At 37.6% G+C, this 27030-nt stretch overlaps 1 protein-coding gene and 1 non-coding gene across 2 annotated transcripts in view; both read right to left on the bottom strand.

The window, feature by feature from the left end:
- Positions 1-27030, bottom strand: part of LOC103180371 (inactive dipeptidyl peptidase 10) — a 329145-nt gene that overhangs the window by 136641 nt on the left and 165474 nt on the right. Inside the window, 3 exon segments of the mRNA XM_007896177.2 lie at positions 7994-8068; positions 13375-13403; positions 13406-13468. Of these exon segments, the coding sequence (XP_007894368.2) occupies positions 7994-8068; positions 13375-13403; positions 13406-13468 (167 nt within the window).
- trnaa-ggc lies at positions 3377-3448 on the bottom strand. The gene has a single exon. It is a non-coding gene; the product is annotated as a tRNA-Ala (tRNA).

Genomic DNA, 27030 nt, shown 5'->3' with positions numbered 1-27030 from the left:
GATGAATGTAGCTTTCATGTTTCAGACACATACAGAACAGGCAAATCTCCTGGGCAGCCAGCATTGCTGTGAATTTCACTCTTATAGTTGAATCATTTCACATCAATTGAAGACTGCATATTATCAGGGCATCTCAGCCATGCCATCATCAGTGAAGACTGGAATTATAGGGCTGCAAATTGCCAATCTTGTTGCTGTCAAATATCAACAGATCTCAATCTGAGGAGGCAGTGGCATAAATTAGCATTGATGCAGGTACAGTGAAGCAAATGTAACATTTGTGGAGACTATTTTCACCCCTTGTGGGTTAGTATTGTGACCCAAGCTATGTGGTATGTCTTAGGTAGTGGGCTGGCTTTGCTGACTTCTAGAAATCTTTGGCAGAGTTGAAATTCTTTTCATTGGAGAAAAAAGATTGAGGGAGGAAAAAGGATCCAGGCCTTTGAAATGCTAATAGGCATAGACAGTGCAAAAGGAAATAAGCTATTTTAACTTGAAATTTGCATGCAGAAATAGGGGATGCAAGTTTTAAATTATCCAGCCTCAAGCAAGACAAAAGATTTGATTTTTTCCGCAGAATAATGAATACTTGGAACAGATGCTCAACAAAAACATTGCTATTGTAATCATTAATTCCTTCAAAAAAATCTGGATAAGTGGTTGTATGATTAGAATGTTTCCAACTCAGACCCAGTAGCTCTAAGGGCAATGATAAAGCCCCCAATTGCTCACTGGGGGATTGAGATGAGATCAGCTAATTCAGTACACATGAGGATTTGAACCCATACCCTTTCAGTCTGCATAGACAAGTTCCTTTACATACTTAACCACAGGTGAAGCTGCTAGCACATTTTAGTCATAGTACATTTCTATGGATAAGAATATTTTTAATCCCCAATCTTGCTTGATCTTTACAGATACTATGCTTATGCATTTAACAAAATAAATCATAGGTGAAGTTAAATAAAGTAGTTACATCTACATGAATGATGACCTTTTGTGTTAAAAAAACAGAGCAATGTGCCTTCTGCAATACAAAAATATAAATTCTGTACATTTAGGGGTAGTTCCATTTAATTTGAAATGTTGAGCAATATTTAATCTGCGGAGGCAGTTATATGTGTTTGACATGTAAGACACGTTCATCTTGTTCATTTCTCTTAACTGATCTGAAGTTCAAATAAGGTTCTTGCATTGAAGAATAGTTTTAAGCATCAGACAATTTGCAGCAAACATGCAGATGAACGCCAGATAATGTTGACAGGGATAACATTTCTTGGTATATTACACAGAGGATAATGGATACTACTCAGTGAATTGTAACTCAACACATTCATTTTGAATGCTAGATAAAACTCACTGTAAGTAGGTTTCTCACATTGCTTAGAATTGCCTACAGCCTTCAATGCTTCAATTTACTCTTCTAAGTTCATTATTTTTAAAAAAATGCATAAATACACTTCAAAACATATGAATTATATTGTTTTTCATATTTCATTTCATGGACAAAATATGAAAGCTTAACAAGTGGACATATAATGCTTCATCTTTGTAATTTGAGAAAGTATAAGAAAGTCTAATTTCACATCTATCATCCAACATTTATATTATTACAAGGCCTCCATGAAACTGGAGGGAATGCGACAATAATCCTCTTATCTTGGTGGATGACAGAGATTAAGATGACAGTAAATATCTTTGTACATTCACAGATGGTGCTCAGAAATCATATTGAAGACAAATTTAGAACTTGTCTGAGCTTTCTCACAAATATTTTGTCACTTCTTCCTACATTTTCAAAATAATATTGGTCAGAATTCAGTGATCAATCGCTGTTTGTATGCTTTGCTTTTTAGAAAACTATTTTGAAGTTATCAGTAAAAATCTACTTAGAGTAAATTCACAAATATCGCCAATGAATGGTCAGCTGAATTCAGTGTTATTCCCAAGAATAACCTCGGAAAACAAAGTAACATGGGTAAGAATGATAGAGCAGAGTTAAAGAATATGGGAAAATGAGCAGGTCCCAGAAGTTCATAACAATATCCAGTGGAATACCTATTCATAAATAACTGATATTAGTTAACATTTATAAGGTGGGTGATCAGCTGTTCAACTGTTGACTCCCAATCTGGGACACCCCTTTGATTAGTTAATTAAGAAAATTGACTCCCAACCATGTTCAACGAACACAGATTTTCTTTGTCCAAAACACACATCGAACACTCCGAGGTCATCTTGTAAACATGCATATTCTCAGAACAAATGTCCTTTGCTCTGTTTCACTATGTGTTTGTTACTCAGCTACAACTCTTAGAGCTTTGAATAAAAGGCTGCATATAAGCTAAAAGGTTCTGTTTCAATGACGTGTTTGAAGTTAAATAGAAGAATTCATATTTGAGGACACACACACAGTATTGCATGCTACCTACCTAACTTTGATACACATGTCATTTAGTGCTAAAATAAACATTCATACCACCACATGGAAGAAACATATTAAAATTCCAAGTTAATTATAGACTAATGTAATAATTATGCCATTTGATCTATTTACTGTACCAAATGAAAACTATATTCTATTTCTTCTAACCCAATACACTTAAATACTTTATAAGGCAGTAGTTATGCAGATGGTGAAACAAAAATAGAAATGTCTAATGTTCGTTGATTTTCTAAACTAATAAATCTATCTTCTATACATATAAAACAACAATGTCTGTCAAGAAGGTTCTCAATAACCAACTGACGTAGAGACATGATTTATACCTCATTGGAAAGGTCTTGCCTCTGGGAGTGACGTGGGCATATTTGTTTTTAGGTATCTCCTATCGTTCATGAGAAATGTTCAGTTATGTGTTTTTCACTGCAGTTATTACCTGGTGGCCAGTGAATCGAAGTGGCATTGTGGTATTGTGTGTCACAGAGCACCTACGTACGCACACACTGCAGTTACACCTGATGGCCGTGCTGGCTGACATGGAGCTGTGGCATCCTGTCTCACAGAGCACGTAATTAGCCAAGTGGCGGGTACAAAATAAAGAACACAGACAAGACCAAGTCACAGCAAAAGAAGAAAATTTAATTTTTAAAGCGCCGAGTCCTCCCACTGCGTCCTCCCAGATGATTATAGATATTAATAATAATAATAATCCTTGCATTTGATATAGCGCTTTTCATAGCTTCTAGACGTCTCAAAGCACTTCACAATGTATACTGTAAAGTGAATTGACTGTATATTTGTGGGTGAAATGCAGCAGCCAATTGTGCACAACAGTGTCCCATTCAGTCATGGACTGAAGTGACCAATTTTATTATCTTTTTTTCTTTAGGGAATATTATCAGGCTTGTGGAGTAAGGGAACTTGCCCAAGGTTTTGCCCTGCCGTGAATCGAACCCAGGTCTCTCACTTGCCAGGCAAATGCTCTAACCACTGAGCTACAGGACACCATAAAGATGAAGATGAAATGTCTGCGTGTCTGTCTGTGTGTCAATTTACATTCCATATTGGATCCTTTGGTTGCAAGCAAAGCTGCAACTGTACAGCTAGTCTGATATAATTGGCTGTGCTGAGTAAATGCAATAAACAACAAAAACTACTGATTTGCAAGGTGTTATTTTCAGGAGTATTTATTTTATGCTTCATGTTATAATTTATTTTGCAAATGTTATGATAACTCATAATAAGTGCAAAGATCAGCATTTACAGTAGCTAAATCTCACTTACGTTTTACTGCTCTCTCGATTAACAGGTCATCCAGGACATGATTGGGCTGAATGGCTTCAGTATATGATTGACTGATACATTGTTCTACAATCAGCAGGTTGGTGTGATGGTTCGCTGGTAGGGGTTTAAGGAAAAAGTCTGTGAATTCAAGATTGTGACGAGTGGAATAAAAAGCAAGGTTTGGAAGAAACCTAACATGGGTTGTTAGGGTATGGGATTAATTGGCAGGGTTGTTGCTCAGGTACAGCTAGTTGAGGGGATTTCAAAATAATTGGACAAGTACATGGATAGGAAATGTATTAGAGAGTAAGAAGAAAGAGCAGATAATTGGAATGAAGGCACTTGGCTTCTTGAGCAGAAAACACCGACAAAAAACACTACTGTGTTGTTTTTATCATTCCTGTTAGATACAAAAGGATTATTAATTTATGGGACTCAAATTCCTTATTTAGAAATGTGGTATATGGTATGGTGTATTTACTATTTTAAAGGGAGACTATAACAACAGAATGTTAACAAAATATATTTTACAATTGTGCAAAAATCTAATTATAAAATAGTTAATCGTGCATAATTTAAACACTCCCACACAAGCAAAGTTTTGCATTAATTATTTTGAATTATTCTAAAGTGATTTAAAACATTCTGCCTGGAGATCCCTTGTGTTTTGGGGTGGCAATAATTTAAACAATAGCTGGGGCCAGTTAATGGGGAGAAGAGTTAATTGAGATGTTCCCGTACAAGTTGCAAATTCCCTGCCAACAATTGTTTCCCAGTATGTGAGTGACCCAATAATTGGGAGAATTCAATTTCCTGCAGAGCATACAAATATAAAGTTTCAGTTATATTACAAAAGCAGAGACTGGGCCCACTCTCAGTATAGAAACTCTGAACCCGTACAACCAGCCGCCAGATGCGCTAATAATCAGGGTTATCCTTTGTGACTGCATTGGGCCAAATTCCAGCACTGGGAGAATGAGATAGCTTATTAACGTTTAACACGTTTGATGAAATTTAAGTAAACAATGGTATAAAGTACCAAAATCATAAATAATGCTGCAAATTGTAGAATTGCAGCTGAACATTTCATTAAATAATGCACTTCCGTTTCTGAATGTGATACAGTCATTATTCGTGTCAGTAAAACAGCCAGATTTTGAAGTAATTCATTAGATAGGAATGCTATGTGCATGTTAAATAGATTTTAAAACATTTTTTACAGAATACCAGAAAAAAACTACCAAAAATTTTAAGGCATATCAACTTGGTATGCAATTGTGTTAATTATGTAGAATCAACGTGTTTCATTTAGCAATGCTTGTAAAAGGCTCAGTTAAAATTTTGTGCCTGGCTACTGTATAATTATTTTTAAGCTGCTTTGATAGTGGTATAAGGGATAAATAACTAGGACAAATTGCAAAAACTAAGCTAAACTTGATTCAATCTACAGTATTAGCAAAGGCACATATGTTTTGTTCTATATGCATAAGAACATAAGAAATGCAAGACGAAAAAAGACGAAGGTCCAACTTGTTCGCCTTTCACCTTCCTGGGGGGTCGCATGCACATATATCCTGAACTACCTATGTACCATAATGTTATTTCCTAAAAGAAAACTATCTAATTTGTGTTTGAAAGAATCAACACTTCTTACTTCAACAGACTCTCCAGGGAGCCTGTTTCACAGGTTCACTGAAATAGGTTATGCATAGATTGTTCTGAATTGACCCCGCTTCAATCACAGGCCATGTCCTCTGGTTTTACTATTCTGGACAAGTTGAAACAGCCTGTCATGATCTATATTGTTTAGCCCCTTTAGAATCATTTCGCCTCTCAATCTTCTCTTTTCCAGCGTGAACATTCCCAATTTACTTAGTTGCTCCTCATAGTCCAGTCCCTCCATTCCCTCAATCATTTTGCTTGCCCTCCTCTGTATCCTCTCAATTTCTCCAATATCCTTTTGGTACTGTGACCAGAACTGTACACAGTACTCCAAATATGGTCGCACCAATGATTTATACAGTGGCAGGATTACCCCACTATTTCAGCTTCCTATTGATCTTTTGATACATCCCAACATCTGGTTTGCTTTACTCACTGCCACAGAGCATTGTTGTGAGAGCTTCAATTTATTGTCAATCAGGATCCCCAGGTCTTTTTCATTTTCCATACATATTATCTTCCTTCCGTTCAAATAATAATCCATTCCAGGATTTTTTATCCCCATGTAAAGTACTTTACATTTCTCCACATTGAATTTCATCTGCCACCGATCTGCCCAATTCCCAAGAATGTTCAAATCCTATCTTGTTCAGCTTCGCAATCTATCACCTTCATTAGCTTAGAGTCAGCTGCAAACTTAGCCAGTGTGCTTGTGACTCCTAGTTCCAGGTTAGGGGAGTGATGTTACGAGTTAGGAGGTGATTAATATGAGTAGTGCAAATAAATCTAAGTGGTTTAGAAAAGAAACTGAATGCGACTAGGATGAATATACAATTTAGCGATTATATGCTTTATAAAGTTAAGACTTATGCAAGTTTTACTGTACCACACATTTATTTTAAAATGCCAAAAATTGTCTTAAATGGGGATTGTCTTCAGTTTTCACCAATCTTTTGATGAGGGAAAACAGGTGGAAGAATCCTGACATGCCTCGATTATGATATCCATAAGTCGAACAATGAAATGTGGCAGCAGAATATGTGACATCCTGCTGTGCAGTTTTAAACAAACAAAACATTTGCCAAAGACTTCTGATGAAGATCTATGCCTTTAATATTACTCACGGAGAATCTGGCTAAGGAACCAGTGATAGTCAATGGCAGCTTCAGTGTGAAAACAGTCTGGCTGTCACTATCTTCTGGAACTGCTTCCAGTTAAACTCTATTTACACCATCATGCACACTTGTCCTTCTCTATAAAGCTTACTGTGCCGTAAATAAAACTTGTATCTCCATCTCATACTTTACACCTCATTTTACCCAGGACCTCAAAACTGTTGAATTCTTTACCTTCCAAGCTTTTATTCCATTTATAAATAAATCTTATACATTTACAAAAGACCAGTTTAGCAGCACTTAGCACATACTGATTTATTTCAGTGTTTTCCGAAGCATTTCAACCTTATGTGATGTGTTACATTAGCGGCTTTGGTACTTCATCTCTCCATATATATTTGGGTTGGTTTGGTTCAGTTGGTAACCCTCTGATCTCAGAGTCAGAAGTGGTTGGTGCAACACCAAGAATTGAGTTCATAATCTGGAAAGACACTCCAATTGCAGTACTAAGGAAGAGTATAGTAGCCCAAAGTACCAATTGTGAAATGAAACATTAAACAGAGATCCTCTCTGCCTGTTCTGGTGGTTCAGGTGGCTGTTAAAGATCCAGTAACAACAACAACAAATTATATTTGTATAGCACCTTTCATTTCGGGAGGACGTCCCAGTGCACTGGAAATCTAGAAAAATAAAGTACAGATTTCTCCTAATGTCATAACCAATATTAATAATCCTTGCATTTGATAGACAAGTCAAAGAATCTGAAACATCACATCGAAACATCTCAAAGTGTAACTGTTATTTGTAGGTGAAAACAGCAGCCAATTTGTTATAATAATAATAATTGTTGACAAAGCAGTGTACCACAAACAGTCAATGACCAATTTAACCATTATTGGCCAGAACACAGGGGGGAAAAAATTCCCTTCTCTAATATTCAATTTGATCGTCAATATCCACATGTCAGCTTATCATCTCACCTGAAGGATGGCACAATTGACAACTGCATGCTTCCCAACACTGTTGGTATCAACCCAGATCATGAGCTCAAAATCACGGACACAATACTTGAAGCCACAACTTTTTGACCCAGAGGTGAGAAGTGCTATCAACTGAGGTAAGCTGACATCTTGTGTTTTAAAGCAAAAAATAATAAATCTATATTGGCTTCATCAGGCATCACTCTTCCAAAAAACAGATTTATTTCCTCAGCTCTTATTTACATGAGCACTGAAAATCCAACCTATGTTGGTGGAGTAAAGCCCCCATTTGTTGCGGCAGCAGTAGGAGCCAAACGATAAATCTAGTGGAGAAAATGCATGGCACACATCAAAATATTCAGCCAAAAGCTATTGCAATTGTCATGACAATACACAATGAACTTGAGTTATATCGGGAATCAAGCCAAATGGATTGCAATACCTTCAGTTGAGACATTCGCTTAAGTATTTACTATACTTTGGATATTTAATATTAAGTGTTTCCTTACCTGTTTGACATCATAAGCAAGCAGAACAAATCTGAGGTCCGGGGACACAAAGTATTTGGTTGCTTTGAACGTCTCCTGAAGAATAATACAAAAACATTTCATGTTAAATGCATGGGTAGTTCCCAATGAAGTGTACTATTTATATAGCATGGCACATTCGCATTGCCCTGTAGATTAGTCTGCAGTGACTTTTATCGGTTATTTTGTGTAGTGCCTGATACCTCTTAGAAGCAAGAACAACTCTAACATATCTATTATTTGGAACTCTTCTAATCCATTGTGCTGTTCTTTGAATTAGATCCTGCTTGCCTGTTGGGCAATATGTTGGACATTCAGCTAGATGTCAAAGATCCCAGGACACTATTTGAAAAGAGAAGGCACTTTTACCCAGATGTCCTAGTTAACAATTCCTTAGATAAAATTGATCATTTACTTTGTGACTGTTTGTGGGACATTGATGTGCACAATTTGGCTATTGTGTTCACCTACAATACACAATCATTAAACTTTACACTAAATCCTGTGATGTGCTTTGAAATGTTGTGTGTGATGTTGTGTGTAATGACTGTGATCATATGCAAAATGAAAGGAAGCACACAGGACAATAAATCATTCGCCCAGCTTTTTAAAGAAAATCCTCTTCTGGTGAATGTATCACAAAAAAAGAAAGGATACAGTGAAACTGTTTAAATATTAATCTGTCCATTAAGAGGGAGCAAGAAATGAAACTGATGTTCTCGACAAAGGTGATCCTAAGACAAAAGAATGATGCACCATTGTTTATGAAATAGTTATCTACAAGTGAATAATGATTCACAGATGCTAGCAAACAAAAGCATGTTAGAGTTTGTTGTGAAATATTAATGTGCATTAAAGTTTGTTCCAATGATATAAATAGATTAGATATACAATTGTTATCACTTTGTAATGTTATTACCCAACCCATTTGGTGATTCAAATTGCAATGGTATTTAAAACTATTTTGAACTTTTGGAAAGTGTATCCCACAGATACAGTGGACATTTACTTAATCTGTTTGTGAGACATCTATATGTGCAATTTGGCTGCTACATTCACTTTTACAAATACAGCTATTTCATTTTACAGCAATTTCCTGTTAAGGGCTTTGAGGTATTTAACATTATAGGCTCTATACCAAACACAAAATGCAACGATTTATATGTGATGAACTCAAAATGTTTACCACAAGATCAAATTTTACAAATGAAGGGAATAGGAATTACGTAGATGATTCCAATTAACTCCTGCACAAACAGAACAGGCCACATAGCCTCTTTCTGTGCTATAAGCATGCATGTTTTTATATACATCTAGACTGTCTTTTCAAACGTTGTTGTTATTAACATCTGTATTAAATTGGATATTGTTTTGTTTGATCAGCAGTGAATTGCTTAAGTTGTTCAATTGCTTGAGTTGCTCAAGGAGGAAATCCACAGATTTTCTCCTTGAGCATAATAATAATAATAATCCTTGCATTTGATATAGCGCTTTTCATGTCGGGAGGATGTCCCAAAGCGCTTCACAGAACACACTGTAAAGTGAATTGACTGTATATTTGTGGGCGAACGCGGCAGCCAATTGCGCACAGCAATGTTCCACAAATAGTCGTAGATTGAAAATGACCAATTTATTATTGTTTTTGGTTTTGGAGGGATTATTATTAGGCTCTGTGTGGAGTAAGGAAACTTGCCCAAGGTTTCGCCCTGTCTGGAATTGAACTCAGGTCTCTCGCTTGCAAAGCGAGTACTCTAATCACTGAGCTGCAGGACTCCACAGAAAGTCCTGACAGTCCTGACAGAAATGACAGTCCCCCAGAGAGAGAAATTTTTGTAAAGATTATCTAGATAGGGGAGTACTTTGTACTGAAAGTTCTCCTTGCCCTCTACCATAATCGTTTCAGATGCAAACAACACAGGTAATTGTGTACTCAGAATATTTTGCAAATTTCTATTCTGCCAGTCAGAAAGTGAGTGTAAGCTATGGGGTGATTCTCAACTGTACAAAATAATTACCATCAAGTCTAACTTGATAGATACAACATAAAAGCAAAGTTAAAATAATAAACTATAACAGAGTGAATGGGGAAGGCAGGATGAGCATTTAATTTGTTTAGTAATTACCTGAAATGGTTTTCAGCTAGCAGATCTATGGAGATAGATTGCTTATGTAGTCAACGAAAAAGAAACATGTGACCAAATCAATCATTGATACAATATTCACATCCAAAGCAAAAAATGGAGTGTGAACTCTAGATGAACGAACTAATCCACAATGTTCCAAACATTCAGCGTCTGGTTTAATTATGTGGATTTAATTGCAATAATAAAGCTATTCCTGATATATCTGTGCCTTCACTGCCACTGCTTTAATATTAAGAAATGTTGTAGCATTACTGCATGTGATTTTGAAAGCTTTAAATACTGACCAATCTAGGCGGAGTTAGATTCCCTGAAACCTCTATCCTGGAGGTAAACCAATTACAGATTGCACATTTAATAATAATGATAATAATTCTTGCATTTGATAAAGCGCCTTATCACGTCTTCGAAATGTCTCAAAGCGCTTCACAGAATACACTGTAAAGTGTAAAGACAGAGTATAACCTTTGCTTGACTGTATACTTTGTGGGCGAAATTTAAGAGGACAGCTCAATGTATCTTCGTTGTGTTTAGAGAACACCACACGATCTTGTGTTCAGAATTTACGGTGTTTCAAAGTATCAATTGGAACAAAACCATAAGTCCAATGTTGAGTCCCTAAATACTGGAGCATCAAATGTTTATTGCGTTAACTATAATCAAGTATCTAAACAACCTTTTTTGTTTGTCTGTAATGCTGGTATTGGGAGGGTGGGGGAGGAAAGCAACCCAAATGCTCAAGAACTAACCTCTGCCTAACAGCAATAAAGCATTTTATGGTCAGTGATGAACTAATAAAAGTTTATAAAAAAACAAGTGCCTGAAGACTCTGGGGATTATTTTCTATTTGTTGGTAAACTTATCAACCTTACCATTGTGTGTATATGATTCTCTGATGGTCGGTAAATTTACCGACCTGAACAGCAAGCTCTCCTAATTAGAAGATCCTACTCTAAACACATGCAGCTAAGGGTCGGTAAACTTACCGACAAGCTTCTGTGTTCAAAAGATTGACTGTATCCAGTGGACTTGTTGTCATTATTCACATGGATTCAGGAGACTGCCACTTGTCAGGAACTATAAAAGGCTCTTTTTATAGAATTCCAGCCAGTAAAAGGTTATGCTTTTCATTGTTTAGACCACAGCTGTTGGAGTCATTTCTTGAAAATACTTAGCTACCAGTACTAAGTGTCATCTTGTAACTGTCAGATTATTGCACAAGTGCATTGTGATTGACTGTAGACCAGCTTGCCATTCAACACTTCAATACTGTTCCAATTCCTTTATTACTGAGGTGAAAAAACAATTATACCCAGTTTCCTTTAACTTGCTGATGAACTTTTCTTTACAGACCAACTTTTCTATTTTGGAATCTTTTACAACTTTATTCTAAACACATTTAAAATAGTTCAAAGGGAGATTTTAAAGTCATTCATTGAAAGGCTGTATATCTTTTACAAGATGTCTGATTCTTTGTATTTTTGACCTTTTGTTTACTTTCAACATTTTCATATTTAGTGAAAACATGTCATATTTAGTGAAGTCATATCAAAGACTTAAATTGAGAATAAATGAAAGGCTATTTTTCCCACAAAATAGCATCCCAGTGCCTTGGGACGTCATCCTGATATGAAAGGCACTTTACAAATATAATTTTGTATTGATTTCTAAAACTACAAATGAAATGATAGACGAGTCAATGGAACAGAATCAACAAGCTGAACATTTGATGTATGTTATGAGTATGTAATGCCAATTAGAATCATTGCATTTATAAGCAAAACTAAAGTCATCCTAACAGCTTTGCACATGGGTGACAATTCTTTTCTAAACAACAACAACAACAAGATTACATTTGTATAGCGCCTTTCACGTTGGGAGGATGATGTCCCAAGGCGCTGGACAGTTTACGGCATTTCAGACCCGAGGTGGGGTCAGAGGAAAGAAGGGAGGAGAGGGGAAGGGGGGTGACCGATGGCATGGTCGAAGAGGAGGGTTTTGAGGCAGGACTTGAAGGAGGCGAATGAGGGGGCGAGGCTGAGTGATTGGGGGATGAAGTTCCATAGGTTGGGGGCAGAGTAGCTGAAGGCTATCCTGCCAATGGTGGGGCAGCTGGGTCAGGGGACATGGAGAGGCCGCAGCCAGCTGGGCGGAGGGTTGGTAGGGGATTAGGAGGTCACAGAGATAGGATAGCGTGAGGCCATTGAGGGCTTTTAGGTGCGGACCAGGATTTTGAACTGGATTCTCTGAAGGATAGGAAGCCAATGGAATCGGGCAAGAATGGGAGAGATGGGGTCATGGAGTTTGGTGGAGGAACTGGATTGTTTTCACTAGAACAGAGAAGATTAAGGAGGAGTTCTGACAGAGATCTGCAGAGTTCTGGATTATCTGCAGCCTGTGGAGCGAGGAGATGGGAAGGCCGACAAGCAGAGCATTTGCATAGTCGAGCCTGGAGATGATGAAGGCATGAACAAGTGTTTCAGCGGCCTGAGGGGTGAGATAGTGGCGGAGTCGGGCGATGTTACAGAGGTGAGGGAAGACAGAGCGGGTCATGGCTTGGATGTGGGGAAGAAAAGAAGTAAAATACATCTTCCTCAAAGAGCTGCATAGCTTGTCAATTTCATTTAACAACAATTACTTGCATCTATATAGCATCCTTCAGGCAGGGTAGCACCTCAGAGCTTTAACCTACATGCATGAAAATTACATGGAAAAATTATTGAACAATAAATTAATAGAAATACTCAGGTCTAAACTAAAACAGCTAAACACGTGTCAATAGTGTTTGTTGAAAACATATCATTGCTCCTGCTAGAATTATAATAATCCTTGCATAATAATAATCCTTGCATTTGATATAGCATTTTTCATGTCTTCTAGACATCTCAAAGCGCTTCACAGAATAGACTGTAAAGTGAATTGACTGTATATTTGTGGGCAAAATGCGGCAGCCAATTACGCACAGCAATGTCCCACAAACAGTTGAGAATTGAAATGACCAATTTATTATTTTTTGAGGGATTATTATCTATAAATTGACCTTATAGATAAATCCTTAGAGATCAATACAAACTTAGTGTCATCATTTCATGCAAAATTACACTTTTAGAAGTTTCTACACACATTCTAGAACAGTTGTTCAGAAGATAAATATAACCGTTCGGCACAATGGAAAATAAAAATGAGAAGCTTAGTGCAAATATATAAAATGCATTTACTTACAAAAATGCTGTTTTGCAGTAACACTGTGTCTCATTTGTCACTATATTAAATTTGATCACATGCCAATCTCTGGTCCGATATACCACTTCAGCATCTGTTTACAAAAAGAAATAATGCTATTAATTATATAGACATATCTTAAATCTAGCATTATTTATTAATATTCCTAAAATGACCTTCCAATACGATTTATGAATAATATAAAAAACAGATAACCCAAAAAGTAGGTATCCAGAACATACCAATGGAGAATTCCACTTGTCTCTTTGCAACTCTAATTCAAATGAGATGTACTGAAAAGCTGCACAAACTTCAGTCCTAAAACTGTGCCTAAAGTAGGGCATCAAATATTTTTAGATAATGTTGAAGCCACAGAAATTCCTTTATGAGAGATAGAAGTGATTACAAAAGTAATTTCCTTGTGCACTGTAACTTTGAACAGGAAATTCCTTTCCCCAATTGTTAGCACATCTTAAGAAACCACTTGCATGATTTTCAACACTATTTTCGCTGTTTAGTGCTTCATTGAATCCATATCACTTTAGCACATAAACACTGGCCAAAAACATCATGTGCATATATGTACTGCAGTTAAAATCTGAAATATTGGCTGAAAGTACTTCAAATGCACATGTAATTCAAAGACAAGATAATGTTTTGGTAAGTTCTTTATTTTATGTGTTCTAATAAAGGGCCATTCTTGGGAGCATTACAACAACTTGCATTTATAAAGCACCCTAAACCCAGGATAAATACTGCTTTAAATACTGTAGTTTTCTCTTTCAACTAAACTTTTTTTTCTTCACTTTAACTCTCTCAGCACTGATTCCCACAATTCTACAGCAGGTAAAGTTCATCCATGTTGAGCTTAATATGTATTCTTCTGAAAAAAATCTAACAGCATTTTTTTTGGAGCTGATATTTCCAATTCAGTTATTCTCTGGTGGTGAGATTAGGTTTGCTTCAATTATTTTAAGTGAGTTCTCTGGTTTTATTTAATCACTTTCTAGATGGTATCTTCTACTTATGCCTCTTAGCAAAGAGTTTTAAATAATGTAGTTAGCAAAGGTAATTGGTTCTAATGAGGAGTGGAAAATAAGCTCTTAACAAAGTTAGTTATGATAATTATTCCTCTTTCCAAGAAAAGATAAAATGCATTGTTCAGTCCAGGATGAGCTGAGATACCTAGTTCCGTCAAGATGCAAAAGGGAAAACCGTAGAGCACTGACAAAAAGGCAGTTATTACACATTGTGTCTGTGATGGCTCTTTGAACAATCTCCTCATAATCTCCCACTTTGCTCATTATCTTAAATTGATACTCTCTAGTCACTGACTCACAGACCAGTGGAAATAATTTCTCTGTATTGACTCAAAACCCTTCATAATTATAAAGACCTCTGTCAGAACTCCTCCTTAGCCTTCTCTGTTCTAGTGAAAACAATCCAGTTCCTCCAGATTCTGCTCATCAGTCAAAACACTCATTTACAGTATCGTAAACCTCCTCTGTGTGCTCTTTACGGCTCTGACATCCTTTCTAAAGTGAGGCAACCCTAACTGGGCACATTCTCTAACTGTGTTCTAACTAACTTACTGTTTACCTATTGTTTTAGAGAATTATTTCCCCTGGTACTTTTTCTCATGACAGGAAGTGAGAGGAAAGCTTGGAGAGAATTCCACTTATTGAATGGGGACTTAAAGATAACTATTCCAAGGGAAGGAAAATGCTGCTATTTCAATATGAATCTCAGTTTTGTCTGTCAGTAAATTCTTCCTGTATATTAGCATTGTACTTGAACAGGATATTCCTCCATATAATTAAATCTTAAAAGGGTACTCTGCCGTTTTCAATAGATAGATGCCAATAGATTTAAGTGCTGCATACAATTTTCTTAGCCAATCCAATAGATGAACAAAACCTTGCTTGGGAGGGCCAACAATACCATCCACTTCCATATAACGTTACCCAGATTGTAACATTAACATTGAGTCATTGCAGGATTTGTAAAGATGCTTAGAATTGTGAATCACACAAATGCAACTTTGAAGAATCTGACACTCTATCATTGTGAAATTGATAAGTGTTTGAAATCAAAGAATTATGTGTGTCCCTGTTTCAAATTGCAACTCCTTTTTGCTGTAAAAAATGAAGCATTGATGCTGCCTTCCGGAATAACTGGAGGCTCCATGGGAATAAAAGATACTGCTAGGATATTGCTATCATCATTAACAGAAATCCTTAAGACTCCAACAAAAATGGAAATAAACTAAAGGGTGTTATTCAATGAGAAACTTCAAGTGCATTATTGTTGTGTTAAAGCAGTGTTTAAGTGCCTGGACTGTTCAAATAGTTGCTACTCCTTATGGTCATCAATATTTTTTTGGAGTTGATAGCATGGGTATATAGTGGTATAATATATATGTATATATATATATATAATGATAGTATGGGTATATAATGGGTGTGCAAGAGTGTGTAGATGAACATCAAATCCATGTAACATAACCATAGATGGGGAGGTCTATCTGGGCATTGGCGAGCCTTCAGCTTCTTTGCCCCCACCCTCTGGAATTCCAACCCTGAGTCCCTCTGCCTCGCCCCCTCCCTTGCCTCCTTCAAGCCCCATCTCAAGACCCTCCTCTTCGACCGTGCCTTCGCTCACCTACCTAACCCTACCCACCCTGTTAAGATTTGTGTTTGCTATGAAATTGCCTGCCGGCAGAATAAGCGTTAACAAAAGGAGCTGACGATTCAAGAATAAAAGTTAGTATATGCTGAAAGCAAACTAGACTAAACGTTGCAACAATATTATCCGTAACTGGCAGTTGTGACCACAGAAGGGTATGTGTCATCATTGAAACTCAGGATTTGGAGAAGCGATTGAGATGGGATGTTTGAAATAAATATAGTAGTCTGATAAGCAGGAGACCCCAGGGACGTAAACATCATGGGGTGTGTTGTGCAAGTGAGGAATATTCATGTGAATATCGTAGGGACAATGTGTGTACCCAATGTGACTTAGGTATTGTGACCTGATCAATGGTTGATGATTGGACAACTACAAGCTTAAAAAGCCATGCCAAACCCAGATCGTGGGTGCCTCCAAGACGAGACCTACCGTGGTTGGAAGACTGAAAGCTAGAAAACCGAAGCTGACAACAACAAGAAAGGCCCGCGAAACGGTAGTATTGTTTTGTTAGTGGATCTATTGATTGTACTCACTTGTCCTTGCCCAGTGGGAACTTGAACGGAATCTTAGGTTTTAATAAACACAACTCTGGTTGCAAACAGTAGTTGGTTTGATCTCAGGTTCTTTACAACCCTACACTCATCATGATCCCAACCACCAGCTCGGGTGCAGATCCCTGACTGTCCAGCACTTTGGAATATCCTCCTGACATGAAAGCCACTATACAAATGTAATTTGTTGTTGTTGTTGGGCATTGATGAAGACCATGGTTAGATGAAGTAACCTGCCTCAGCAGAGGATGGCCAAGCTAATGCTGGGAATGTTAGACCTCAACAGGCTTCATCTAATTTTTAATAAACCCATCAAGCTGTCCTAATAATCCATTCCGTTCCATGACTTTGATATCTAGAACTCAGTACGACATGCCCATATCCTGCAGAGTATAATGTACACTATTCAGTACAATGTTCTACCTAACAATATATCTCCAATTGCCTCTACACTGATAATGACTGTCCATAGAAGTTAATGTAAAACTATCCTCCCAAACACAGGATGTAGCTAATAACAAGTAACAATGCAAAACATAGAAAATAAGCCATTGGTTGTGATATTTATTTATGTGGCCTCTTCCGCATTAGTTTTTGCAAAATTATGAAACTTTAGCCTCAGAAAGCCTTGTCTGCCACCAAACTACAGGAATTAGTATTTTTCCCTTTCAGGTCAATTTTGTTTCACATATGCACTAATAAACCAACTAACTGCTCATTATTTAATGTTTCAGTCTGCCTTTTCCTGATTTGTGCCTTAGATTTAGCGAAAATAGGTCAATTCTAGGATTCTTACAATTTTCCAAAGTTCACAAATTAGACCATTTTAAATGTCTAAATTCAACATTGAAGCTTATTTAAAAAAAACCAGAAGAAAATGCATAGTTCTAACCCAAAATATTTTCAATAACGTGATTTAAATGATTCATTTCTAAAATCTTATAAAAATAGCTAAGAATATGTTAGTTGCAGGCTGCATAATATATTTAAATAACTGCTGAACATTTGTATAATGACAACACCATCTTGTTCATGAAAGAAATCATTGTCTATTAAATGGCATATATTTTCCATTTTTCATCTGATAGTTTTCCAATTTACAAGCTTGAATACTTAATAGCATAAAGCAATCAGCTAGTGCCCACACTAATTAATTTTTCATTTATTTTACACTAGTTGTATTTTCACAGAATCCATTATGAAGAGTGACAGAAACATTTTCTAATTTCTTCTCTTTATCATGTTTAGAATAATCATTTTGAAATTATTTCAGGTAGCTGAACATATGGAAATGCAAACAATGGTTTTGTTTAGCTGGCAGGTTTATTATAATTTTCTATGGAAAGCCGATTTAAGAAACAAATAAGTGTGAATTTTTCAGGATTTTGACTTCTTCTCAAGAGGGTGGTTTTGTCCATGTAAAGATAAATTGAAGATGAGAGCCAAGTGACACAAAATGTTGAAGCTGAAATGTGCTGTACTGCATAATGGTAGGATGCTCTATTTGACAACTGTCTGATCTCATTGTTGAAGGCATTGAGCAGAATCCGGCTGCTTCTTCACAGAGAACGAGGAAGGGTTCAAGGGTACAATCCTATTTTCTTGTACCTCATACTGTGTCACGGCGAGAACCTGCATAGCAGACGCAGATTGAAAGTGTAGGAGGGGGTGGGAATTAATGTTAGACATGATGAAATCCAATACTGAAACCATATTACCTTAATATATATTAAGTGGCATACACACCTTGTTTAATAAGCCCAATCCCAAAATAAGAAGAAACTGCAAAGAATTTCTCTTTATGACTACAAGTCAAATCTTCGCTGCAATTTTCCCGCTGAATCCGCTATGAACAGTGACTCGCTACAAACCAGCTAAAAAATAAGTTTACAGAGGTGGGGCCAGTGTACACATACAATAAGATTGGGGCGGGACCTCTGTACATGCACAGTGAGCTGCGGGCGGGGCCTCTGTACATGCACAGTGAGCTGCGGGCGGAGCCTCTGTTCATGCACAGTGAGCTGCGGGCGGGGCCTCTGTACATGCACAGTGAGCTGCGGGCGGGGCCTCTGTACATGCACAGTGAGAGGAAGGAGGTGGTGAGCTCCTGTAGTCCCGCAATCAGGACATTGGTCCTCAGGGCCTGTTTTTTGGCGGTTCTCCAGGCCCTTTGGGCCTGCGCTGCGGTCCCCTCCCCCCAATGGACCATCCAGTTTCTGTTAAGAAATTAATATTTTTTTTGCAACAATCTAATATGTGCTATTTCCCCTGTTTAGTGTTTAGTGAAAAATGTAAGTTGGCAGTAAAACATACCTCAGTAGTGCAAATCAACATCCTGCAATTTTCTGCAAAAATGACAAATACCCCTGCAACCCCACTTAAATTTCCCCACATTTTTGGACAAAGCCCAGCCTATGACATCTCCTGATGATAGCAGCCGTTCCCTGTCTGTTATTGGCCTTTAGGTTTAGCGAAGTTTAGGTTTCAAATGTAGAGGGGTGACAACCTACCAATTCAAATTGAAATCTGCAACAAATACAGGCTCCAGCTAGGATGTCAACCGTGTTTACTTAACACTACTAAATTAATATCCAAATAATTAGAGGTCACTATTACCTTTAGGCTGATGCATATATTTATTCTGAACTATTCCATTGTGAGCTGACTCAAGTCATCTGTCCATTGAATGATTGTCAGCTCTTAACTGTGGTTAACTTTCAAAGGTGATCTTCGACGCTGGTGGATGATTTACATAACTGTCTTTTTCCAGATAGTATCTGAAGCTCTGATTTAGTACTTTAATTTTATTCACAAATGTCATCCATATCGTTGGGCTTGAAGTGGAAAAGTACATTTCGCTCATCAGTAGCAATGCATTTAAGCTAATACCTTAGTAAATGCTGCAGTGGTGTCTATCTTAGCCATTTAATCAGAAAATCTAGTCTGATTGCTAACTGTTGCTTCATTTTCAGATTCTGACCCACGAGTGATGGATCTGCACCTAGTCTGGCAGCAAATCTCTCTGTCAATGATTTGTGTATTGAAATGAGAGGCCTTTACAATTCCTAGGNTTTTTCCACTAAGCTAAAGCTTATACTCTTAAGTGCCTAAATTTTTAAAACTCTCTCTGGACTATACCTTCGTACAATTCAAGTAAAAGCTCTATAATGCATACAATGGAGAATCTAGAATGCATAGTAAATAACGTCCTTGATGACGTACCTTAACACACTTTGATGCATTTTGGATGTTTCTTTGATATTATTTTGGTCATTTATCATAACACTTCACTATTACCATTAATAAGATCAGATTTTTAAAATTGAATTGTTGTGTTTCTATCCCTTCCCTAGAAAAATAATTACAGTATTCAAATAAAATGAGTGCAAAAGAAATGTAAACCTGCTATGTGCAATTGTTGAATTTGTATATCTGATCATTTTTTTGCACAAGATTTGACACAGGATTAAAATTTAAATGCAGGATCATTTTCAAATCCATATTTCTGCTGTGGGCTCATTCTTAAAGTATTATATTTTCATTGAAATAAAAGATTGCTTTCCATTTCTGTCCAACTCCTTAAGTTCAAATACATTTAGTTTTGCTGAGAACAGATAAAACATATTTTCCAGATTGCTTTCCTACATAGAAATTTAAGTTATGACTACCTCTATTCTCTTTATTTATAATAGTCATATTTGCATTTGATATAACACCTAAAACATCGCTCTCAAAGCGTTGCAAAGGGAATTGTTGAAAAGTGTAAAGGCTATAATTACATACAATATAGACTGAATTGTTTCTCTGTTTTGCAGACTACAGGCTGACCCTGTTATAATGTGGTGTTTTGGGTCCATATAATTAATCTCTGCATTATAATGGGTTCATGAAAGAAAATTGTCTTTAGTCCTGCTCCTGGAGCATCGGGTCATTGTCCCCGAAGGAATCAGCTCGTTCATGCTGGAAGCCACATTCCAGTAACTATAGGTCCACAGGACACTTCATGAGACCCACGCTCTAGTGAGGCATAGGATATTGTGGTCACAGCCTACGTCGGTCAGGAGGAGCAAACTTAATAATAATAAATATTTCAGCAATGATACTGCTAAATTAATGCGCTGCATTAGACAATGCACTACTCCGGAGTGGATTTCAAACATAAATCATTTTAGGTTGCTCATCTGATTGAAGGCTCTGTTGAAAATATAGATTGTAAAATATAACTGTGCCTGTTTTGTATAAAATATGATGACAAATAGTGTTCGCTACCATCTTTTTTAATGTAGCAGGTATACATCAATACTTATGGCTGATCAGCATTTGGATGTGACTCTCAGTATTTTGGCTGCAAGTGCAGGAGGTTGACTGCTATCTCCTGCACACTGAATCAGTGCCAGTGTAGAAGAATGGTCAATGGCTTCATTAAAATTCATAACATGGAATACAATAATAAAGTGAGAGAGAGAGAGAGAGAGAGAGAGAGAGAGAGAAAGAGAGAGAGAGAGCAAGATTGTCATTCACACACAAAGTCAAACAGTAGTACTGGAAATAGAAGCCAAAATAATTGTTTTAATGTGGACTGATAAATATTCATCTTATGCATAGTCACATTCCTTTTTTGAAGAGAAAACCCAGACTCCAAGAAACAGATGGAATATATAAAGGAGTCCTCCAACTTCTAATCTGCTGCACTAATTCATTGTTATTCACTAATCTACATAGTGCAGCTTTTTATGAGAGAGATCGTTATTAGCAGCCTTTGCCTCTACATTTAGATCTTATGCATGGTTGAAGGATTTCCGCATGTATCAAACACCCAGCTGACCAAAAAAAAATTGGTTCTTTGCTCTGGACTCTGGCAACTGAAGCACTCCATTCTTTCCAGTCTGTATATAGCTGGATTGTATCAGCCCCTGGGGTTACAGCTGTCCATTCTATCACACCATCGTATACTACTTTGCTACGGCTTAACTTATTGCTATTATCGCCTCCTCCAACCTCTTCTCCTGTAACTCCTGAATAACATGTCCATATTGGAGCTGAAAGAGCGATGGTTTGCAACGGGATTCACTTACAGTAACTGAACAGTTGCTAAAGGGGAATCCCATCATAAACTGACAGTATGTCACATCCGATTCAAGGATAACCTGTGATCTGCTGCTGGCATTTCAGAGCAAAATTCTCATGCATTGGCAGTGAGGTACTACTGGTTACTGTTTCCTATAGGCAGCGTTTCTGATAATCTTAAATCCTTGTTACCGAATCCTGTTGTGAGTGGGCATTTTTCCAATCCCAACACGTTGTCATATCTGTGTAAATTATCTGAAGTAAATCTTACAGTTATTGTCCAGAGATAATATTTATTTTACCAAGGTCAGTTCCCTTTACACTGTTCCAACAATATATCTGAACTATAATCCTAGAAGAGCAGTCACTGCTGTATCAGTGCTTACATTTCATATTTTACAAGAAATATCCTTATGGCTTCTCTGAGTGATGTAGTATTGTATTGTACTTTAAAAAGCTGAATTGTGTCATGCTGTAAGACTCCTGCACAGACTATTTAAACTCATTGCACTTAGGACTCTGTATTAGTGGTGCCACAAAGAGAGATCAGTTTTAGCTGCAGTAGAAATAAATCCAAAAAACAAGCCAATAATATTCTAAAAAAAAATCCTCCAAACAAATCTCCTTTTTAAAGTTATTTTCTAATCTTATGCTCTCCCCTCCTTTTCCCCAATACACACACATAAACCAAGTATGTTGCTTGGTTAAGAGAATAGACTCAATGCAAATTCCATTCTAAATGGCTCTGTGACATGGGGACATTGGCTGTTCAGATATTCTTCTCTTCCTATGAAGAACAACTCGACCTCCTCTGAATATTTTCCTAATGAGAGCACAAGGAATTGACCAAATGGAGAACACTCACACCAGCGGCAAAGAACACTGGATTTCAAACCTTTTCTGTTTAATCTTTCAACGCCTTGGGATGTCCTCCCGACGTGAAAGGCGCTATACCAATATAATTTTGTTGTTGTTCCTGTTGTTGTTTCTTTAAAAAATGTATTAAGTCTACGAATTTAAAAGGTTTCCTTTGCTAACATTTCTGATCCTTTATGGATTTTAGGCAGCAGTAACAGCAGAATAACATCAGGATCATCTATTCACAAAGAATGCTAGTGATCTCTCCAAAGCAGTCAACGGATGAGGAAAAATTTTACTTTGAACGTTAATATTCCTGTCTAGATGAAGTAAAAAAATTAATGATTGCTGGAATTGGATATTAGAAGAGTGTTCCATGTAGCAAATAATAGTTGTGTGAAGAATTACCATAAATCATGCAGTTCTGTGCCCATAGACTGGGTTAATTGCTTGTCTTGGGTTTACATTTTGGAACCTGCCCACTTGGCTGTGAAACATGAATGTTTATTGAAAGCCTTGGACAAACTGGTCAATACTCACTTGTTACCTTCTGTCCCTCCTTGATTTCAATATTTAATTTGTGTCTTTGGCACATCATTAGAAAATCAGAGTGGGGAGAAATAATCAGTTCAAGAACACTGATTTCATTAAATAATCTTTTATGGTGTTTATTAGCCCCACAAACCCAGTTAAACTTGGTAATGTCATGCCAGTGGAAACACTTTCTTTATTGCTTATCCACAACAGTGGATCCATTGACTTAGATATTTGGAGTTATTTCAATGAATAGGACTGCATCAAGATTTTATAAATTGTTGTAAACTAGTAATGGCCATGTCCTAAGGTACTTAAATAGAATTTCAACATCCAGTTACTTCATTTAGAACTTTCTGAATACAAATGATGGAATTATCTTCATTGCAGTCTTCCATGAGAGCTGAGAGATATTAGGCAAACGAATAGGACAGAATTGCTTCCATACAGAAGTGCATGTTCAGTCCCTAGTGGCATTAAATACTGCTGTAACATTTGTATATTCAATATTAAAGACAAAAGAATTACTGAAATTTGTATTGCAGCAGCTATGATGTTTTTGTAAAACATTATTTTTCTGGATATTCTCAAGTGAAGCAATATAAGACGTTGTATCCCTTGCTGCAAACAAACCAGTCCAGTTCAGAGACATTGACATTAGTTCCCATATATTGCAACAGTGCTGCACTTGATATTCCTACCAGCTTGAAAACACTGGAAACTATCCATCTGGAAGGTTTCTCAAGATCAGTTAACTAAAGATTCTTGAGTACTTTGAACAGCACTATGCATGCACCAAATTCATCACGAAAGGGTGTTTGTTTATTGATACTATTAAAAGATAAGACGTTGAGTCATATGGTTGTTTTAATGTCAAATGCATAGATTCTGTGACACCTTGAGCCAATGGTTCTGTAATTTATACATCTAATGAATTGCAACCACAATTAGGATTATCGTAAAATAATGATTAGCAACAAATCTTGTTTTTTTAGAATGTTTGTGAACAATTTGTTAAAACTAAACGCTTTGTTCCTGTGTCCTCTATTAATTGACACAATATATTGCACAGTTTATCAATATACAGTATTCCCAGTCCCAATTCAATAGATAGGAAGCTCACTACACTTTGAATCTTATAGATATTAAGAGTCGGTACTAAGAGTGTGATATTTTAAATTTATAATAACTTGATCATCGGCTACATTTGAAGCTGTTGAGGTTATTGGAAATGGACTTGTATTTACTAGTAAAGTCAGTATACAATTTTGTGTACAAAAAAGCATTTAACAAGGCATAGTGGATTAATAAATCAGGAGGGTATTGAGTATTTTTGATCCTATAATTTTCTAAAGGAAATCTAGCTGCTTTATTCTGAGCAAATCTCATTTTCTCTGTCGCAATAGGAACTAGTTATGTTTGTGTGAAATTCTTGTTAACTTAATCAATTAAGAATTAAAATGATCACAATTGGTAATGGTTTCAGATTCAATGGCAAGATAAGAGAGGACACCAGTAGATTGGTAGGGATTTACATAATGCCATATAGAAAATAAGAGGTTCAGAATTGAATTGCAGAGATATTGAGATTGCAAAATGATCTCGGGCTATAAATTATATAAGGTCAAATCTAATGAGGGAGTTATGGATTTCTATAAAGTGTCCCTTGACCATCAATATTTTTCCTTAAATAGATACATAGGATTTTACTTTCTCATTTCAATCCTGACAAATTGCTTGCAGCATGTCAGAGTCAAGTGAATGACAAGCAAGAAGGGCAGTGATAATGAAGATCAATGGGGATGTGAGACAATAGGTGCAAAGGAACAATCAACATCTCACATCTTGGAATTATACCATAAACACAGTCTATGCATTCTGATACTGAAGGGCAGTTTTCAAGGCCATTGCTTAACTTTGCAAATCTTATTTAACCTGTTACAATGTCATGATATCTATATTTCTTAGTTTTGAAGTACATCCTGGATCATAATACCCAGGAACACTTAATAAAATATTGTTTCTTTAACATTTGCTAAAAATATTCTTCACACTTTCCAGTTCTCAACTAGTTATTAATTGGTTTTAATTTTAGCTTGGAGTCAGTTCAGCTTCAAGGGGAGATGCTTGGCAATGGAATATTGGAATCGAGCTAATCCTCTGTGGCGGTCTCGGTTGTCTGGTTCCTGAGCTCGGCAGGTCCGCAGTATTCCAGGGCATTGCTGATGACAGCACAGCCAAACTGGCTCATCAGCAGGACCTGGAAGGGCAGACCAGTCACTGGGGGCAGGGAGTCATCCCACTCAGCTCCTGTTAACCCTGCAAGTCAAAGCCCTAATGGGTAGGGTGGTACTAGCTGGTCAAGCAGCGTGAAAGCTTGCCAGACAATAATATCAATGGTAAGCTATGCAGTTTTAGCTGGTTAAACTCCAACAGTTACCCCAACGCACACTGGGTTCCCCAAGCCTTGGCTCTTTCCAATCTGCGCCCTACACTTTCTGGAATTAGGTAGCAGGATGCATTCCTCCAAGGAAAGAGTGCGTAATTTCATTCCAACAATTTATCCATGTGTAGGTGGGGTACATTGAAATCTCAGCTTGGTTTGGATACTCTTAAGATGATGGGTTTCTGCACGTGTCAGAGGCAGAGAGATAGAATTGAGTGTCATCCGCATACATGTGGAAGTTGACCTCATGTCTGTGGATGATGTTACCATGAGGGAGCATGTAGATATTGAAAAGAAGGGGACCAAGGACGGATCCCTGAGGAACGGCGCACAAGATGCTGCGGGGGCTGGAGGAGAAGCCGTTTTGGAGATGAACTGGAGACGGTGTGAGAGGTAGAATCTGAACTATTCAAGGACAGAACTATGAAGTTTGAGGTGAGAGGAGAGGCGGTAGAGGATGATGGAGTGTCAACGGTATCAAAGGCAGCAGAGATGTCAAGGAGGATGAGGAGGCAGAGGGAGCCCTGATCACAGTGGACAAAATGTCATCTTGACCAAAGCTGTTTCTGTGCTGTGGGTGGCACGGAAACCAGATTTATGAAGGGAGTTGCGGGAGAGGAAGGAGCAAAGCTGGGAAGCAACAACTTGTTCCAGGACCTTGGAAAGGAAAGGGAGGTTGGAGATGGGCTAGTAATTTGAGTGTTGGGATGGGTCCAGGGAAGGTTTTTTAAGGATAGGAGTGATGAAGGCTGTTTTTAAAGGGGTTGGAATGGTGCCAGTTGACAGGGAAAGGTTTATGATGTCTGTGGGGTGGGGGTTGGGAGGAGGTGGAACTGGGAAGTAAGGTGAGGGGTAGGGACGGGGTCCAGGGATCAGGTGGTTGTTTTCATGTAGGTTATAATGATGGTGAGAGAGAAGGGGGAGACCAGTTTGAAGGTATGATGGGAGGGATGGGTAGGGGCCGCAATGTGAGGGGGAGATGGGGAAAGGGTAGTACTTGGAAGGGCAGAGGCGGCTGAGGTGATCCTCTCGATTTTGGTTTCGAGGAAGTCCAGCATCTCCTCGCAGTTGAATTGGAGATGCAGACAATTGGAAGGATTTTTCGGCTCCATTTGCTCAGTGTAGCGAATCCCTCCAATGATTTCGCCTCTCTCCTCTCCTCTATAATTCTATGAGGATGTGTGTGGCATGAGAGGGTGGGTGGAGGAGCCAGTTGGTGATGGAGAAGAGGAGCCTGGGGTTTTCCTTGGCCTCCAAGATTGACTTGGAGTAGAAGGACGATTTAGCAGAGGCAACGGCAGAGTGGTAAGATTTGATAAGGTCCTGCCAGATCTGCCAATGGACCGTAAAGTGAGATTTGAGTCAGGTGCGATCGGCAGCTCCCACCTGTGCCTTAAGGGAGCGGAAGTGGCTGGTGCCTTGGGACGTCTTCCCGATGTGAAAGGCGCTCTATAAATGGAATCTTGTTGTTGTTGTTGTGGTATACCTGGGTGACTTCCGTGAGTAGGAGGC

This window comes from Callorhinchus milii, unplaced genomic scaffold (assembly GCF_018977255.1).
Source record: "Callorhinchus milii isolate IMCB2004 unplaced genomic scaffold, IMCB_Cmil_1.0 Scaffold6, whole genome shotgun sequence".
Lineage (NCBI taxonomy): Eukaryota > Metazoa > Chordata > Chondrichthyes > Chimaeriformes > Callorhinchidae > Callorhinchus > Callorhinchus milii.
The sequence above is the reverse complement of the archived record's forward strand: the minus strand, read 5'-3'. Positions and strand labels throughout refer to the sequence as shown.